Source organism: Zerene cesonia, chromosome 13 (assembly GCF_012273895.1).
Source record: "Zerene cesonia ecotype Mississippi chromosome 13, Zerene_cesonia_1.1, whole genome shotgun sequence".
NCBI classification, from domain to species: domain Eukaryota; kingdom Metazoa; phylum Arthropoda; class Insecta; order Lepidoptera; family Pieridae; genus Zerene; species Zerene cesonia.
In genome coordinates, this window is record NC_052114.1 from 8,898,417 (window position 1) to 8,917,813 (window position 19,397).

The window sequence follows — 19,397 nt, forward strand, 5'->3', positions numbered from 1 at the left end:
AAGCGCAATGCTTTCGCTGCAGCGGTTGTACGGTTGCCCTTGACAACCGAGACCCAGATACTATCGCGTTCCAAGCACACACCGACACCTCACCCGCACACTGACACTACAGACGAATCCTGGCGCACACTAACATACGTGTATTATAATAACAACACACTCACACGACATTTCGAGTTGCGTTCGGTTCCGAGCTTTTTAATCTTTTTTTTTTCGTCGAGCGTTCTTTGTGCACATCTACAAAGAGTTTCGCCTTGTGATTGCTAGTCGGGACGTTTTGATCGCACGCTTGTGCCTTGATGACGCAATGATAGAATGATTTTTCGCTTTATGTACAATTTATTCAATTTGTTCACTCCAGCGTGACTAGATAACTTGATATTGTACCTCTTGCATTCCTTGCTAATGTAATGTATTTCATTTCTTTTTCCCCACCATTGATTTTAAATGATTCCTGCGCATTAAATGTCATTGATTCTTAACAAATTATTGTAACCAGAAGAGTTGACATTGAAGTAGTCTATACGAATATTATCAAAGCATAATTTTCATTATAATAACAGCACAAACAACTAACTATATTTGTTAGTCAAAACACAGTCCTTAACCGTCCTGAAGCAAAAATATGCCCACTATGCTAAGCAAAACAGTCGAAACAAGCTTGTTGCAATTTAGACTCTCTTTGAGCTAAACAAAAGACATTCCGTTTGAAGTTGAGCTTAGAAGCCCGAGATAGAGATCTTGCCAAATTAAAGGGATTTAAGACTGAATAAAATGGGGATGCTTCAGATGAAATGGGTATAAAATATTAATGCGATGTAAATGTATACGACGCTTCTGCTGAAATTGAGGAGAAAACCACGTGATTATCATCTCAGCATGTTTGATGTTTACAAAAAACTTCCTACTAATTTTTACAAGTTGTGTATCGTAAAATCGTTATAAAAATATCTTATATTTTTTAAAATATATAAAATATAATATTTTACAATATATAGTATGATTATTAATTTTTATGTTAAACACCTTTGTCTCTGAATGAAACCTTGTCCATTTAAAGAACACAATATTTTTAGCCGGATTTGATGCATCAAAACAATACCATAGATTAAAAATAAAAGCGGAAAAGACACAGTTTTAAATCCAAACCACACAAAAATAGTTTCCCTTTAAATAGTGTAGCCGAAATAGAGCGTGCGTACCCTTCTAATATTAGCTTGTTTACAACCTATATCACGTGTTCGAAATACTGATATTTTCTAAATATTATTGTATTGCATTATTATTGCGTTAGCCTTGAAGCACTGAGCAATCCGTTTCTGATTAAAAGCTCTTGTGTCCATCTTAATCAAGATTACAAGTCTAGTATTGAATGAAAAGCAAACGTAATTAAGAGGAACGGACTAAAAACATTGTGTTAACTTTCAAACTCAAATTATAATAATACGTACATATTTTTATAAGAAGTAAAGCTTGATTTGCAAAAAACAAAATCAAATGACGCATAATGCGATAATAATAAATGGATGATAAAATAGTAAAAGTACATACATAGTATGCTTATAGCAGTATCAATGGTAACATTATGGAGTTAAGAATTCTTGCTTGTTATGTGTAATGCCAGGCTTGCAAAGCATCAAAATCTTAACACCACAGATTAAATATATTACAATACAATTACCTAAGGTCGAGGGTGCACGCATGGGGTCAGGGCGGGGGAGGGTGGATGACGTCATCGGGTAAAATACTACCGCGGCAACGATTATTGGGATGTGAAATATGTTGTAATATGGTAGATATACAGAAGATTTTCCTTAGCTGTACGTTAATTCCGGGCATTATAACTCCGGTAATTTACTTCCCTTATCTACACGTACATTTCAGCTATCGGTAGTTGCTGGTAGTTGCTCTTTATCTACGTGTTAATCCAATATTAACAATAATTGATGGCAATTTTGTTGTATCACGTGAGCTAATTATAGTTTCTTTGTTACAGATTGGTGCAGGCCGCCTGGATAACACCAGCCTGCCGTCGGCGCCTTCACAGCTGAAACCGACAACTAAACCAAACAATAACCACGAAATCGACAAACCAAAGCCTCCAGTCATATCTTTCGTTTCAAAATTTTAATATAAGCACTATTTTTTTAACCTTTTAAAATTACGCGCATAGTATACGCTAACTCCCAAACAGTACAAATTAATTTAAGTCTGAAGTGATCGGTATTTACAATAAAAAAGCCTTGAAGAATTTTTAAGAGAATCTATCAACGACCAGTATTTAAACGTTCCAAAATAAATAAATCGTTAAACGAGTGCACAAAATATTTTATCGATAGTTAAAAATTGTATCGCAACGATTCCTCGAGCGTTTTCTAAATCAGCCAAAGATTTTATAAGCCTGTAGTTATAAGACTTATGTTAACTGCCTCTCGTTAAGGACCTTTACATTATTTATTTCCTAGTGAGAAAATCAAGATATTGTGATTAGTGTAGTGTCAACCGGTGTGCCGTATAATCGTAACGTAAGTGCTATTTAGTAGATATAGTCGCGGACAAAACGAAGCCAGATCAAAAGTACAAATTAACAAGTTCCAGTGCAGTTCCGAGTGTTCATAACGTTAATAGACTTAGTAGAGCTTATTTTTGTAAGAGATTGAAGCAGAAGACGCAATGAGGTTGCGTCGAGGTATTACGTCATGAGCGAAGCGCTCAGGAGCGAGGCGGGCGCGGATAGCGCGCACCTACCGCCCTTCTCGACGTTCGGTGACATGGCGGAGAACGAGCAACGGATCCTCACCGCCGACACGAGGCTCCTCGACCCAGCGTGGGAGTACTACGAGCGGACCGGCGACACGGTGTCCGTGATCGCCAGCCAGCCGCAATACCGGCCCTGGGAGTCCATGCCCATCACGGTCAACTCGAAGGACGCGATACTACGAGCCGGCTTCTCCACACCCCTGGAGTACCAATCAGTCACGCTACAGCCTATACCAAATAAGCTACCGTCCTTCCAAAGCCAGTTCCAAACATTTCCAGAGACCACAGTCATTCCTGAAACAGGGTTACCGAGCGTGACGCCTGTACCCGTCACATCGAGCCCTACGCCAAGCGCGAGCCCTAGTCAGTTAACCCAGCTCACGCAGCTCACGACACCGTCATCTCCAGCGCACTTGACCACGTTAGCGCAAGTCACGCCTTTATCTACCACGTTGACAACATTATCACCCGTCAACGCAACGACATTCCACACTCTAACAGCGGTTAACGCTAGGAGTTATCCGATCGTTCCGGCGCCTTTACAAGCCAGGGAATTAGCACCCGCCACTCAAACATACATCGACGATCGGCACATACAGCTTTATCAACCAAACATTGCTACAATAAACGCTTTTCCAACTCAGAATGGAATTTTACATCAAAACGGGACCCTACTTCAGCAGAACGGTAGCATAATACACAACATACAAAGTCCCACAGTAGTTCACGTGCTAAAAAATGAACCGTTTGACGTAAAATCGTTACAAGACAAATATACGCCAAATGGATTGCACCACAGTAATTTCCAAAACCCAATGTTATTAGACAACGGCTATGAAAAGAAAAGCAATGGCTTTATTAGTGCCTCATCACCAACGCGATCAGACTACAGAAAGAAGGAGAGACGGAAAATGCGAGCAAATAGTTCAGAATCGGACGGGTCTAATATGGAAGTCGGATCGGAGAATAGTGGTCAAGTTGCGGCGGTATCATCCACAGCAGGCTTTAAATCGCCAATGCATGGAGCTCCGCCAATGGCTACTGGACCAATGGATCTCGACGATATATCCAATGAAAAACAGGTGAGTGTTTACAATTTATTATTTATATATCTTTTTGATAAAACGTGATACATAAGTATATTTCTTACTTTAGTCTTTGTCTTTATTTCTTTAATAAAATAACAATGTCTCAATCAAAGATCTCTCGCGAAATTCAATTTTGCTCAATCAAGCATCGCTGATAATGCTCTTTCATCTTGCACGCACACGATTAGTTATACAGAGTAAAGTATGTGAGTCATCGACAAATAAACTATGCACCATATAGAACAAGTTCAAACGCGTAGACAATAAAATCAAAAACGACAACTAATCTGTTCTCTGAGAACTGCCGAATAGCGTAAACAAGACGCGAGGGAATTGCGAAAAGCTGACTGAATATCCGACGAAAGATATGAGAATTCCCTGAATTTTATCCGACTACACGGTACCATTGAAAGTGGATATCCAACGGATCCCGAAAAAGAGAAACTTTCCCAGTAATTCCACCTTTTATTATTCGGCGAGCACTTTTTATTCTTAGTCTCGAGTTTCCAAATGGCCAAAGTCTCTGTCTTCGCGGCTATAAATTTAATAGTTAGCCGATTCGCCTGCTCCTCCAATAAATTAACTTCCTCTCTCGTTTAAAACACAAATTAAAGTCGGGCGATTTACGCGTGTCCTGCTTAGAAAATTTTATGAGTTTCATTTAAATTTAACGGCAAATGCAATTAGGCGGCCGTTTTGTGAAGCCTTGGGCACTAGTGAGTGCTAAGGTTTAATTTTATAGTCTCGGTATTGCTCGTAGAGTCCATCGTTTTTTCGCGCCGGCTAATGCTACTTTGCTGGAGGAACTTTAAATTGCCTTTAGCAATTCTTTCATAATATTCCAAGCGCATACTTTCTCGTATTTTGCAATTTTTAGCGAGATTTCCAAGAATTTCTGTGAACGAGCGGCAAGGAATTCATTGGGATAAAAACTTATCTAACTGCTAGAAAAGGTCCAGACTTAAATAACATTCTTTCGTCATAAATGTCAACGTATACTCGTCTAATAACGAACACCTTTGCTCGGCGCAGCTGCCCACAATACGACTAATTATTTATTATTAGTTATAACATTGAAGGTTTTACTCAATTCTGCTTAGAATATCTTAACATCACCTCGCCCATATAAGTGTATGCTTAAGTTTATTGCATCTTATTAATATGTTATTTGCATTGGGAATAAACAACAATATAAAAATAAAAAAAACGTCTCGCTTATAAATTGTAATATGTAAATTAAAATTACTCATTGTTTTCACATATACATTTAAGCAAAAAGCAAACATGTGACTTTTACAAGCATAACATGAAATATAGAAGGATACAAAACCTTAAAACAGATTCAAGAAAAAAAATATGCAACTTGAAACTAAAAATGTGAACAAATTAATTACAGCTTGCATCCACTAATTCAGAAGTTACTTCAACTAATTAATAAAAAATAATAATTTACGCACAAATATCGCCCTTGTGATCGAAAATATTCGAAACAATTATAACAAACAAAAAAGTACTTAGACATATTTATTATAATGTACGTTATTCGCACGCGATTCAAGCAACAAAAACAGACTTAGATGATATCGCTTTTAGGAAAATTTTTACATTTAAATGTTTTCCTGCGAATCGTTTTCGGTTAAGTAATTGCATGGAATTAAAACAACGACGTCATTTTGACGTGAATAAGACATCATTTTCTCTTAATTATTACCTTTAAATAAAGAAAATCTCAATATGTACTAATGAAAATGCTAAAACGTTTTTATATTATGTTATAGCTTTATTCATAATTTTAAAATAATATATTCAATTGTATAATTGAAATTGCAATATTAAGGTTTGACTAATATTCAATTCTTAAATACGGAAATAAGAAACCAGATAAAAGAAGACAATAAATTGTTTAATCAATACGATCAACTAAATATATAGCGTTTCCATTTCACCTTATTTCTAACATTAATGGATTCACGCTATGATAATCTACAGTGCTCCAGAATAAAGACTATTTTCGTGTGAAATATTTTCCAGACTAACTTACCAACTCATTATACGAATGACTCAAACAGGGGAAATCCATTCGGAAAGTTTCCTAGAAACAAAGAACGAAACAAGGAAAGCGGAAGCCTACGAAATTATTTTTACAGATTTATTGCCTGGTCTTTAAGAAAATATATACACTAATAATAAATATACACATTAATGACACCGCCGTGGTTTGTTGGTTAAACCTTAATTAAATTGTCTTGTACATATAAATATCGGAAAATCAAAACAAACACGTATACGACTCGTGTTTAAGAATGTTTTCAGACAACTCGTTATTTTATCAGTTCTATCGTTGTAAAAATCAAATAACTGGCGTAATGTTTTTAAAGTAATTGTTTTAGGGTCGCTTGATACCAGTGACTACTTCTAATTCTTGAATAAAATCGTTATAAATAGTTAAAGTTTATAGAACACTCCACTATATTGTGAAAGTTAATAAGTACTAATTTAAATAATTAACGTGAAACAAATTATAATATTAACATTATTAACAATTTATTAAAAAATAACATCTGTACAATTAATGCATTTAGAAACGTACTATTAATTATATATTGAGACAATCTATTGGTTGTGAAACATCTGCCGAACCGGGTTCGCCATTAGATATAAAAAATGCTAGTCAGCCTTTATTTGTCTAACTATCATGTATAGTTATAAAGTAATGTTAGTAAAACAGTTCGTCTATTAGAATGCCTATTATTATACGTATAGTCAACTTGCATCATTGCCTACGGCTTCTCTCCAGTACTCGGATAAAAGCTAACTTGTACCTAGATTTGCTACCCCAGGCGATAGATTATTACCAAAGCAAGTTTCAGTCATATTGATGCGAGAGGTAATGAGATAAAGATCATTAAACATATCCCCAGTTACAATACAAATACAATAGCATAGAATTTATAGTATTACTGTGGTGTAATTTACTTTAGTTGGTTCATACTGGTATACTAGAAAAATGAAATTGTTTCCTTAAAAAAAAAACAAAACTACCAAATACTAGACAAAACTCTGTTGTTATCTCTGAACTTCCATAAGTACTATTATGAAACCTTTCAAACGTAAATTCATTACTATGCTGGAAACTGAACGCTATAAATTTCGAAGCATATAGGTTCATTGTCGAACAAACATAAACGGGCCGTGTTGCATGCCTAAGTGAACTATAAATAAGACCTTAAACGCTTTATAACAGGAACCGTCTGCAAGTAATACATAACACTTTAACATTCCATCGAAATATTTAACGTTCGTGAAATAATACGTTATCAACCGTTCCACAGTTGGTTCAAACGTCAGCTGTTGGTACAATCGACTCATCTTGATAAGGAACTGTAGCAGGCATGAATAAAATTGCACATTATTATGTATCGTATCCCAGATGGCGTATTTATGGTTTAATTTGGTCTTGAAACAATGGTATTATAAAATTTGTTTGTTTTATGTTAAATAAGATTACTATCTTGTGATCGTATGAATAAGATTTGATCAAAATAAATACCTATTACTTATATGTTTCGCATAATGTTAGACATTTTGCGAATATAAATTGAAGATATCGCTACAACAAAATTGTTGCCTGGAAAGTTTCGCAAATGATTTTAGTAGTTTGCTCTCCATTCCTTGAGGATTTTTCATAAGCAATTTTAACAAGTATTTCTATGCTCATAAACATTTTAAAAGCAAATAAAGTCTATTATGGTCTAGTTTACAAAATAACAATATAACCATTATTCAAAAACATGTAGATGAAAACTTACAATTGACATTGACATATATAACTAAGAAATTTTAATGTGATTTCCTGGTATATTTTGCTAATACTTTTAATTTAAATTAAATACGAATATTCAAAAGACAAATAAGTAGGAATAATAAGTGCTTAAATTATCTGTTAAAGTTGAGGCCATCTTTCGTAAGCCGTCCACGCACTAATAGTTAACACGCGACTTAATTTAATTTATGCGCTTTGAATTCGATTTTAATGAAGATAACGTGTAATTATCAAGCGGGCGTGATGAAGTTTTAATTAAATTGACTATTAATAGATACCTATTTTATATCACATTGATAAAAATACGGAAAAGTCATAGTAAATATCAAATAATCATGTACACTTATATTCCATGGTTGCACGGTGCATAGTTCATTTGTCGAATTTCCAAACATAAAATACGAATATATAGAATTACAAACAAATTAACTCAATTTTAGTGCTTCCCGTCACAGACTAAAAAGAAGAGGAAACGTTGCGGCGAATGTATAGGCTGCCAAAGAAAAGACAACTGCGGCGACTGTGCGCCGTGTCGTAACGATAAATCGCATCAGATTTGTAAGCAGCGGAGATGCGAAAAATTGACCGAGAAGAAGGTGAGTGTGGATTATTTGCTTTTTTTAGTGTAATCAATTGATACTGGCTTGTATGAAACAATTTTTATAAGGAAATCATGTTACAGATAAGATGTTTTAGCCTTTTTGTTTATAATTTATATCAACGGTTTAAAGCTGCATTTTTGCATTTATAAAATATATATTATAGGTATAGTAATATTTCATTCTTTCAAGAGTGAAGAGTTCGCTGGAACGCACTAATCTCAGAAACTACCGGTACGATTTCAAAAAATTCTTTCATAGTTAGATATGTAAGTGATCCCTAAGCGTGTATATGTATCACGGGCAAAAAACTTACAAAATTTTCATAGAATAAACATGACATTTATCTTAATTTAAAATAAATTAAAAGAAATGTAAAGCAATAGTGTAAAGTTTTGTTGAACTCGTGCTAAATACATAAACAATAGAGTTATCTAAAGACTAGCCACATAATTTCCAAATACGATTTCGCTCTCGTCTGAACCGCATGGGACTTGAATTTCAAATAATTCAAGTTCGAGCACGCGCAAAAACCTTGAATACTTGATTCATTGATAGAAATGCTAGTCTTATCTATTTACATACATGCCTTACATTTACGATTTACGTGAATTTGATAAATCGCTGAAAAAAAAACTTTGAATCGATTTGTGAATGACGCAAACACTTGTATGACTTATTTACGAGGCGTCATTTGCATTAATTTATTCGTCTGCATAGATTACCGCCATCTTGTCGTCGTCTTTCGCGGGCATTGTGAAATGGCCGCGGAAGCTATGTATCACCGTCTAAATGTTAACTAAAGGCTGTCGTATTTAAAGTAAGCGTGAAATGCGTTTATATGACAACAGAGTTATGCCTGATATTTATTCCATGTGGTCCTTATGACCAGTTATATCCACATGTTATACTTACTTAAATGCAGATTAAATAAAATATCTATGCTAATATACTTAAAAAGGTTACACACAAATTTTGAGTATTGCTATTTAATAATTGTAGAAAAATTAAATTGTGGGAAATATAAACGTAGGGTGAAAGTAGGAGACAAAAACCTTGTAAGCGTAAAGTACAAATCCTTATAATTATATTAAATCTATTTACATTTGTTTTACTTAAGTATTGTAAACTTTAAATGAGAATAATAAATTCTATAAAAATCCTATATAATTGAAAGAATGCTACAACTTTCGTTATTTAACGTACTTCGTACTAATTCAGATATATTCCAGCTTTACACAATCGTAATATCCATAAAATGCAAATTTCGTTTTTGAAATAAATTCATGACCTTTAATGGTGGTGTAAAAAACATGTGAAGTAACTTATAGTTCATTACGAATGCTATTAAAGTTGTTGTTAAAAATTCTAGATATAAGTTGAATTTTCATCGTTTGTGTTTATTGTTGTAGTTGAGTTTTAGATTGATAATATTTTATACTGGGTCTCTAACCATTAAAAATATGTATTGCGATCGAAAAATGTATCCTTCATTTTCATCTGAAATTTATACGAACAAAATAATTTAAACAATTAATTAGGTTTTAATATCAATTTATTAATCCTATTAAAATTGGAAATTTACAAAAGTGGTCGTCGAAGGGTAGCTATTTAATTTGTTAATTTAAAGCTTTCTTTATTTGCGGGTGTTAATAAAAAAATACTTCTTATTGAATAATTAAAATAAATAAAAAAAAAACTATCAAATGTTACCAATAAAATTATTTATAAGTAACTTGTAACAAAATAAACTTTTACAAGGAGTAAAGTGAGAGACCTACTTGACTTAATTTACGATTATAAGTTAAGGGCTGCAAAGTAACTTAGCAAATTAGTTTTAAAACAACCACCGTAAAGTAACAGGAGCTTGAACATTTCGGTATTTAAACTTGATCAGTGTTAAAGCCTTACGAATCGAGTAGCAATTTTTTTGCTTAGGTAATTTAGAGTCTGAATTCTGCTAACATTATATTACTTTTTTTATACTCATTTATGAATATATTTCTATTTAGCCAATACCTCCGGTCGATCTGAATCTCATAATCCGCTTATGCAGAATATCATTTTCAATATATACGCTCAAATTATATTATACAGGTATTTTTGATGAAAAATTATACAGTTTTTCGCGTCTATTGAAATATATATTAATGTTACATAAAACACGCTTGCAACAAAAGTTTAAAACCAAAATTAACATTTGAATTTTTAAAAAATAAACATTTTTTTTACATACGGTTTTGTGTAGACCGATTAGTTTGGGAGAAAAATGGGAAAAAACGACTCGACATGGCATGTATACATACGGATTGTACAATAAAGCTTCATTCGGGTATTCATGTATCAAAGGAATCGCATGGATCAGCTGTTTAAACGCGAACCATCAACGCTTTTAACTGTAATCTATATTTCAAACTAATAGAACCTTTTTGGGTCTATTTTTTAAACAACCTTTGTACCTCATATGTCGCGCACATTATCTCGGGCGCACGCGCCGGCGCAATGTGCCGCACAGCTGCGCGGCGCTCCAATCATAGGCGTCCGTACGGGAACACCTCTAGCCTATCAGCTATCGTATCTGATTGTATCCATTGTCGGTTAAAGGTGTTTTTTTTTATCAATGTAGCAGCTGTTTACTGATCGTCTTTAGTTCGGCTTTCAGATTATGAAGCGGGGTTTGGATTTACGAATAGAAGTAAGTTTAAAATTTAAACTGATTCAATTTGTTTGTCTCGGTTGTTTTAGCCATTTAAAAGCTGTTGTTGGGGTTCAAAAACATCTATTACAAAAGATAACTAATACTAAGTAAAATTAATTGGAAAAAATAACGATTATTATAGTTATCACTAGAATAAACAGTGCACTGAATATAATTATGTTGATTAAAACGAAATTTAAAATCACCTTAACAAAGGAAAAAGCGTTTTAAATTATACAATTGTTAAAACAAAAAATAGCAGTCTCGTGCCAAAATACTAAAACAATTGTATTTCAGAGTACAATAAACATTAAAGAGAAACTTCTGATAAATCTCCATTGCTTTTATCGCGGATTTTAATGGCTTTTTTGTTTCGTGGATTATTCATACACTTGCTGTAATCGGCGAAATTTTTGCCGAATTAATATCACAGAATATCGTCGCGACGACTTCAAATTAAACACGATTTATTACAATCTGTAATTTTATTTTGTATTTGCTTTCGTCCATTGTAACTACTTTAGTATTTATGGGAATAATATTGTTAGAACAATAACAAGATGATTTACGTTCGTTAATAGCGTCTATAAGAAGCTAGATTTACTACAATTTAGTACTTCTATTACATTATACGTCTTCTCCGAATGTTTTATAACTGAAAAACAAATGCCAATTACATAAATGTTTTGTTATTACTGATTTATGAGTTGACTTTTGTTTTATCGTCGATAAAATATGTTTGGCGTGGAAATTAAACATATTTTTTAGAAGCTTTTATAGTTTCTATATGAGACATATGATTTAGAAGGTTTTTATTCCTTCGTTTAAAGCTCTATTTATCTTTTTTATCAAATACAAAATGTTAATCCAACACCGTATTAACAGTAATAATATGTGTTTTTGAATTTTATGGCAAGCTTTTACATAGTTTTAATAGAACCATTCCATTTCGTCTTTATAAGCCAAATCGTGAATGGACAACGCAAAGCCACTTAAAACTAAACAAACAGAGAAAGTGAGCGCAGATAAAAAAGCAACTAGCAAAAAAATGGCAACAAATCTGCAAAAACCTGAAGTTGTGGGGGACGGTGCCACGTGCGGTGTCCACCTACGGCGATTATAACGGTGTACGTTTTTTCTTTTTCGGCACGCCCCAAGAATGATTCACAGCTTCGCAGATGCGGCTTTTTGTGCTATCAGCTGATGTAACGGACAGCTTAATGATGCATCTTGCATCGAACAAATACATGTTACACTAATCATTGCGTAATTTACTTTTTTCCTTGTAGCCTTTTATGACCCTTGCGGAGTTCCTTCTTGGTTCGAAATGTTCCTTTTTCGATTATGTTTTTAAGATTTTTGAACTCATCATTGGAAGCACATAATGTTTATATTCGTAATAATTAGATTTTAAATTGGCGTGTTCTTTTGACGTAAATATATTATTCAGATGTTTACCCACAAATATCAGGTTGAAATTGTCTATGCCCCATTAATTTCAAAACAAGAGGAAAATTAATAGATGCTCTCGCACTTGATGTAGGGGCGAAATAATTATATAACAAGGTGAAACTTACAGTCAACGTATCTTAATAATCCAATTCAATCCGTAAAGAACAAATTTTTAGAATTGCTTTTTGTCTGTTTACTAAAATCGAACTAATAATATAAAGCTGGTGTTGGTTTTTTTTCTTTGAACTCGCTAATCTTAGGATGGATACGTACGTGATCCTTCTGTGACTATTTTAATACAATATTTATAAATTCAGTTCTATAATAACAAATTCAGTATATTTTTAACCAGATATTTAAAAACGATTAAATTAACAAAAACATGAATAGCTTTAAAAAAAGTTGCTTCAAGATGGCGGCTGTATAAACATGCGTCGAATAAAGGAGCTTTTGTCGCTTGATAATAAAATTCTAAATACGAGAATTAAAGCTGCGCTCAATGACGGCGAACAAAAAATCTACATTCGACCGGTATGAACTGGTTTCAGAATAATATCATATACCCGCATTTCACCTTTTTCTATTGCTTTAAATAATTATCAAGTTAACAATACATTTAACGCCGCTCCTTCGTTTCGAGACGTTTGCTCGTAAAACAATTTTTAAAATTGTTTCATCCGTTCATCTGTGCGTTAACTATTCTGTGCCAAGGGAAATAATTCACTCGCGAAAGCTCAACTTCATCGGACAACAAATCAATACTTTTTCCTAGCAAGACCCTAACGCACGCAACTAATTCAACTGCCTAGAACTTGTATAGATGTATGTAGTCAACATCCAAACAGATACGCACACATACACGCACACCAATCGCGCTCTAGTTCCACATTACACGAGAACTTGCACTAGTATGCGTGAATGCGTGAGGGGTGCGTTGATGCACCCTTACCATGCATCCAACAAAATACGATGCGTTTATTTATTATATTATACTATTTAATCGGCTTCAGATTTCAAGTAAACCCGAACTCACTTTTGTAATTTAAAAAATCGCTGCGGCGGCATAATCCTTTTAAAATTTTTCGAATACAAAATTTTCAAACTTAGCTTAATTATCGTTTGTGGCTCGTACGTCTTATGACGCAGGGCGGTTGTTAGCAACATTTCTATTTTATTAAATTTATATGTTTGGGTAAACATGGGGTTCTCATTATGCGACGTGGTAAGTGGAACGTTCAGAAGCAATGCGGTGGTAAAATCGCACGTGCCCACGCATACGAACGCAGTTCCGCACCTCAGGCAACTATTCTAATGCCAATGTGAAGTGCTTTTAACACATATTTAAAAATGTTTTTTCTTTAAAAGGGTGGGTAGGGAATGGCGAACGCATTAACGCTAGAATTTCTTCGAGCCTACAAAGCTTGCTCGTCTTTTATTTTCCTGCTTTAATTACGTTAAATTATTAAATTATTTTGCGTACAAACATAGTGTGTTAATAGAAACTAGTCTAAGCATGATGAAATAATACTGACCTTACGAGAATAGCCTCATTGTAGGTATTTCTATAGCAACTCTGTAGTGGCGGTTGATAAATGGTTTGAATTAATTTATTCCTTAATAGTGTTCCAATTTTAAAAACGGAACGCAATAGAACCTTAACCTCATTCGACACGCAAAAGCTCAGTCAATAGTTATATAGTCTGTGGTATAGTTTTAACTACGCGTTGTTCATAGTTCATTAGAGACCTCCCTAGCACGCGTCAGAAGCATGCAGCGTGAACACTCCCCTACGTCACAAGAATCTAATTCCGTACTATACCTAGACTTTATATACAGATTTTTTATTATATACATATACCACGCTAGCTATTATTTATGAATGGAAGCAATATATTTTTTTGAGTTTAACAATGGTTCGAATTGAAAAGAAATATTAATATTAATATTTCTTTTCAATTCGAACCATAAAATTTATTAGCTGCAAAGTTATGAATGAGTTGTAAACCAAATGAATTAGAATTCTTTGCTATGTCATATCTATATAATACATCGCAGTATATAAATACGCCCATCCCATACTCTTAAGTATTCTGTATAATCTGTATACATTTCCCGCCAAAGAAACGTTAGTTATTTTTTCTCAAAGAGATGTATATAGTCTATGTGCTATGCTCCGCCCCGGTGGGGCGCGGTGAACGCGTAACCTACAAATGAGATCTGTAGCTGACCTGGGGCTGGAAATAGTATGGACCTGCATTTTACTAACAACGCACTTTTATTATTGCAAAACATACTTTCTTTTGCATTGATAAACCTTACCCACTATTTACCCCTTACACGTATGACAAGAAGTGGGAACTAGTCTATAAAATTTATATTGTATTGGGATAACATTTCTTATATTCCAGTAACAGTTGTCCTAAAATTTATATATCTGTATTAATATTTCCTGACAAAAATTTTAAAACAAATGAACGATAACACAATTTTGAAGTTAAGTTTTCACAGACTTCCTAGTAATTACGTGCTTTTAAAATCTTCTTGAAAGCTTTGGAACAATTTAACCATTATTATTGTTTAATGATGAAGTATCATTAAATATATTTTATATTTAACATGAAGATACAGTTATCTTAAACATCAAACCTACATGCACTTAATTAGATGAAATCATGGAACTTAAAGAAAATATAAACTAAAGTCTACACAAGGCGTACGTTTACATACCTACCTGAGGGGAAATCGCATAACCTACTGAACGCACTGCCTAGTTAACAAGAGGCTATGTAAATACATATTCTATGTGATAGTGCGTTATTTATATCGCACATACGTTCACTAAGAACCCTGTAAAGAAATCAAGGGAGCCTTGTCACGCCTTAGGGATGATGACAATGGTGTGTCGAGATGGAGTTGTGATACTTATATACGAGATACGAATGTAGGTACATTGTATTTGATGAAGTGATTTTTTATATCAGCAGCTTTAATTACGGATTGATAGTGACTTGGATAAAGAATCGTTCGCGGGATGTGGACTCGCGTCTTTTGTTTCACATGTTCTACTTCTCATTGTAAAAACGTTTTTATTAGTTCTGATTTATATGATTGCCAGTAATATATTGCGAATTGATTGGGGTTGAATTTTTTTTCATGTTATTCAAAACAACGATTTGATTGCAAACAAAAATAAACAAATATGTAATATTTCTTTAGCGTTAAATGTATGCTTGTTTTACATTTATAAGAATGCTTTTCGTCGCTTTCCTCATAAAAATGTGAATACGTTTATTAGGATACTGTAGTCTGAAATACCTAACAAACCATAATAACTTGACTTATATCCACTTCATAACATACTTAATTGTTTTGTATCTATCACAATATGTTTTTTTTAATCTTGAGTGTTGCATAAGGGAGGGACTTTATGATAAAACATTCGCTTTTTTAGGACTGTATAGAAAGACTAAAAAACAAAAGAAAGTTAACAAAATTTAAAAAAGTGTTCGAATGTTACAAATCAGTTCTGCTAGGCTTCCGCGAAAAAATGAGCTCATTATGAGAGAAATAAAAATAAACGCGCCTGTAAAGAGTACCTTTAACAGAAAGACAACACATTAAACTGTCGCTAGAGGGTAAAAGAAGCGCGAAAACACTACAAAAACACTTGAAATGTTACTCGAATTTTCACTATCGTGCTGTTAACTATTCTCTTGTATCTTTACAATATTTTCCCGTTTATTTACGTTCACGAGTGACTCATTGGCACCACTCATCGAACAATCAAAGCAAGGCTGACGACCTCCCAGCTTCATACCTTCCTACCCTTTCAGCGGTAACCATTTTCGCTTGACCCTTACGTCGTCTCACTTGTCCCCGTCAAACGCCTAACTCGCTAAGTGAAGGAGAGGGCTGGGAGCTCTTGATAAACTGGAAAGGGTCTATCAAGTTGGTTATTGTGTGACCCAACTGATAGGTAATTGCAGTTTTTATGCACCGATGTAGGGTAAGGGGGAAATGGGGGTGCAATTGAAGTAAATAAAATGCTTTAATGATGTATGATACAGAGTGCTAATTACTTAATGAAAGAGCGCCATTGATCAATAGTTGCGATTTTACGCTTTCATCGTTGTTTGTTTAAAGGCTTGAGAAATGTCTTTCACGTTTTTTGACTTTATTATGAGTAACTGTTAATTCAATATTTTAATATTTCAATACATTATAATAAAGGTGCAATGGATCTATAACTATTGTATGTTTTTTTTCACCTTATTTACTATTAAAATAAGTAATTTAATAACTATAAATTACTAAATTTAAAAATTTCTTACAATTTATTCAAATTTTACAAGCTTGTATAACATACTTAAAATTTTGTAACACAGCCTGATAGTATTGCAAAAAATAAATTGATGCATTTTTAAATAAAAGTATTCAACCGATTAAGAATGTCTATTACAATAATTATGCGTATCCAATAGTAAAAAACTTGTTTTCAATTTCAAAATGCCATACATAATGATTTAAAATGCTCCACAATACAGGATGTGAAATCTCTTAGATAAGCCCATTCAATTAAACTCATTCAGATCCTCAATCCAAAGCAATAATTACGATAACTAAATAATGTAATAGGAGACGTACGGGAACAGTAAATTTATGATTTAACTCCGGTGCCTAACTTCCGTTCAAACATTGTAACGCTATACGAGACACCTTTATTTGATTTATGTCACTTTTTACTTTTTTTTCCAGCCATGAGAACTGCCGACAGACTTGAAATATGAGTTACGGTAGATACAGATTATAAACTTACGAGCTTTCGGCAGGCTTTAACCGGATAGGGAAAAGTCAATTGACATGTAAAATAGTTTTTTTATCAATTGAATTAGTAACCTTTAATTTTTTCTTTGAAATTTGCCCACCTACAATTATCGGCTCATTAAAAACCTAGCTTGAATAACAATTGACCAATTGGCATCACAAAAAATTGGAATGATTATAAATTTCATGGAATAAGAAATTAATGTTGTCGTGCGGTACACCCAGCCCCGTTTTGTACTATCATGTCAACTTTAATTCAACGATAATTAATTACACTGTCATTTTCCATAAACCTATATTCTGCAAAAAGACCGCTTACCAAGAAGCCAGTCAACCGTTACCACAGACTATAAATAACAATGATGTTAAAATGACAGATAATATTTAGCATACTTTCACATCGGAATATGAACAGATGCAATTAAAATAAGTATAATGGGTCAATTTGACACGCATATGTCGTCCGCTCCTAGCCTAAACAGACCGTTATTACTTTTATATTGATGATGGCGCCACAGATAGAATTAATAAGCGAAATCTTTTAAAAATACGTTCTTTTATATTAAGAATTGAAAATCACAATGATTTTACATTATGTTATTGCCACGATACAATTACGAATTATATAAATATTCAACCTTAATCAGCTAGAGAAAATATAATGTAAAACGAAATGTGTTTAAAAACCTAATAACCCACTAATTTATATGTAAAAAAAAACACATTATATTATTTTAATTTAAATGCATATTGAATGAAAGCGGCAAGTAAATCGGTGTGTTCAATCCATCATTTGAAAACAGGCTTGCATTTATTAATTTTTTGACATAAAGTCGGCCATTTTGAATGGGAGCAGCTGTTGCATTGAGTTCGTTGACCTGTTTTTTATGGTGGTTCCAGGTAGAATATTCTATGGGTCGATAGAATTTTGAAGCAAAATTTAAATTTTCGCTTTTCGATTTCTTTATTGATTTGTTATTTAAAATACAGAGGTTGTGTTAAATTTGCCATCTGCCTAAATGTGTGAAAGTATTCAAATTTGTTTCGTAATGATAAATGCATTATATTTTGATGCGAACATGAGCCGATTTTGCGGTTTTCCTTTCATATGTGTAAATATTGTATTTAATAAAAATAGAATTTTACATCAAGCTCTCTAAACACATAAATAAAGTAATTCACAGTTATTTTTTTCAGACGATGATAATTCATATTCATAGTTCAAAGAGTGATATTTAAAGTTCAAGCTACAATTTACTCTATGGCTCTACATACTCTACAATTTACTAGAATAAAGAGGTTCTAAATGTCAAGAGAACAATATACAGTTCTGATAACTAATCATACAGTAATTCAAATTACACAATTTTATAACAATTACTTAAAACCTATTAAAACGAAACAACTTATTAATTTTTTACTCTCATTTTGTTGTGTTTATAGACGTCTCGTATTTCTAGGCAGTTCAAATAAAGAAACATATCTATTATAACAATATAATAATTCATAGTGTTACATTTGACTGCATTTCCTCAATTGCAAATTCGTAACCCGCATCTCTTAACTCACTTATCACAATTGCAGTTGCAACGTCTATTTATTTCGTCGTATTTTGATCGCGCACAAGTATACTCCTTCCTTTTGAAAGATTACCTGTATCACTTCGTATCACTACCTTTTACTTGGAAAAAATATAGATAATAAAGGGCACCCGTGGCAATCGAGCACGCGCTGCATCTGTCGGAGGCCGCATATGTCCGATCAGAGATCAGCTGCACAGAATTCACCGTTTATATTATTTTATCACGGATAAACGCCTAAAATCATGTTGTTTACTTTTTAATGGCTTTGGATTTTACCTACTTCTTAATGTTTAGTATCTTTCCATACGTTCTTGTAATATCTCGTTTCGGATTCAGTTTAATTTTAAATATATTGTTGTATTTATTGTAGGGAAGTTAAGATAACGAATCGCTTTACTCTTGAGTTTTGTCGTTAACAAAATGCTTTAATAAGACCACCATTCTTAAACTGTTAAATATAAATAAAGCATTAATGCTGCAAATAAACAATAAAAATCATAATACTACTAATCAATTCGCGTTGTAATTTCTAGTATTTATCCTTATAAGACTTTATGTATAATGTTACAT

The 19,397-nt window shown here is 33.2% G+C and overlaps 1 protein-coding gene across 1 annotated transcript in view; it reads left to right on the top strand.

Annotated features, from left to right (window-relative positions):
- The window catches only part of LOC119831339 (DNA N6-methyl adenine demethylase), a 94,920-nt gene that overhangs the window by 6,620 nt on the left and 68,903 nt on the right, over positions 1–19,397 (top strand). Inside the window, exons 2-3 of the mRNA XM_038354641.1 lie at positions 1,997–3,842; positions 8,112–8,267. Coding sequence (XP_038210569.1) covers positions 2,700–3,842; positions 8,112–8,267 — 1,299 coding nt within the window. The 5' untranslated portion in view covers positions 1,997–2,699. The remainder of the gene's footprint in view (positions 1–1,996; positions 3,843–8,111; positions 8,268–19,397) is intronic.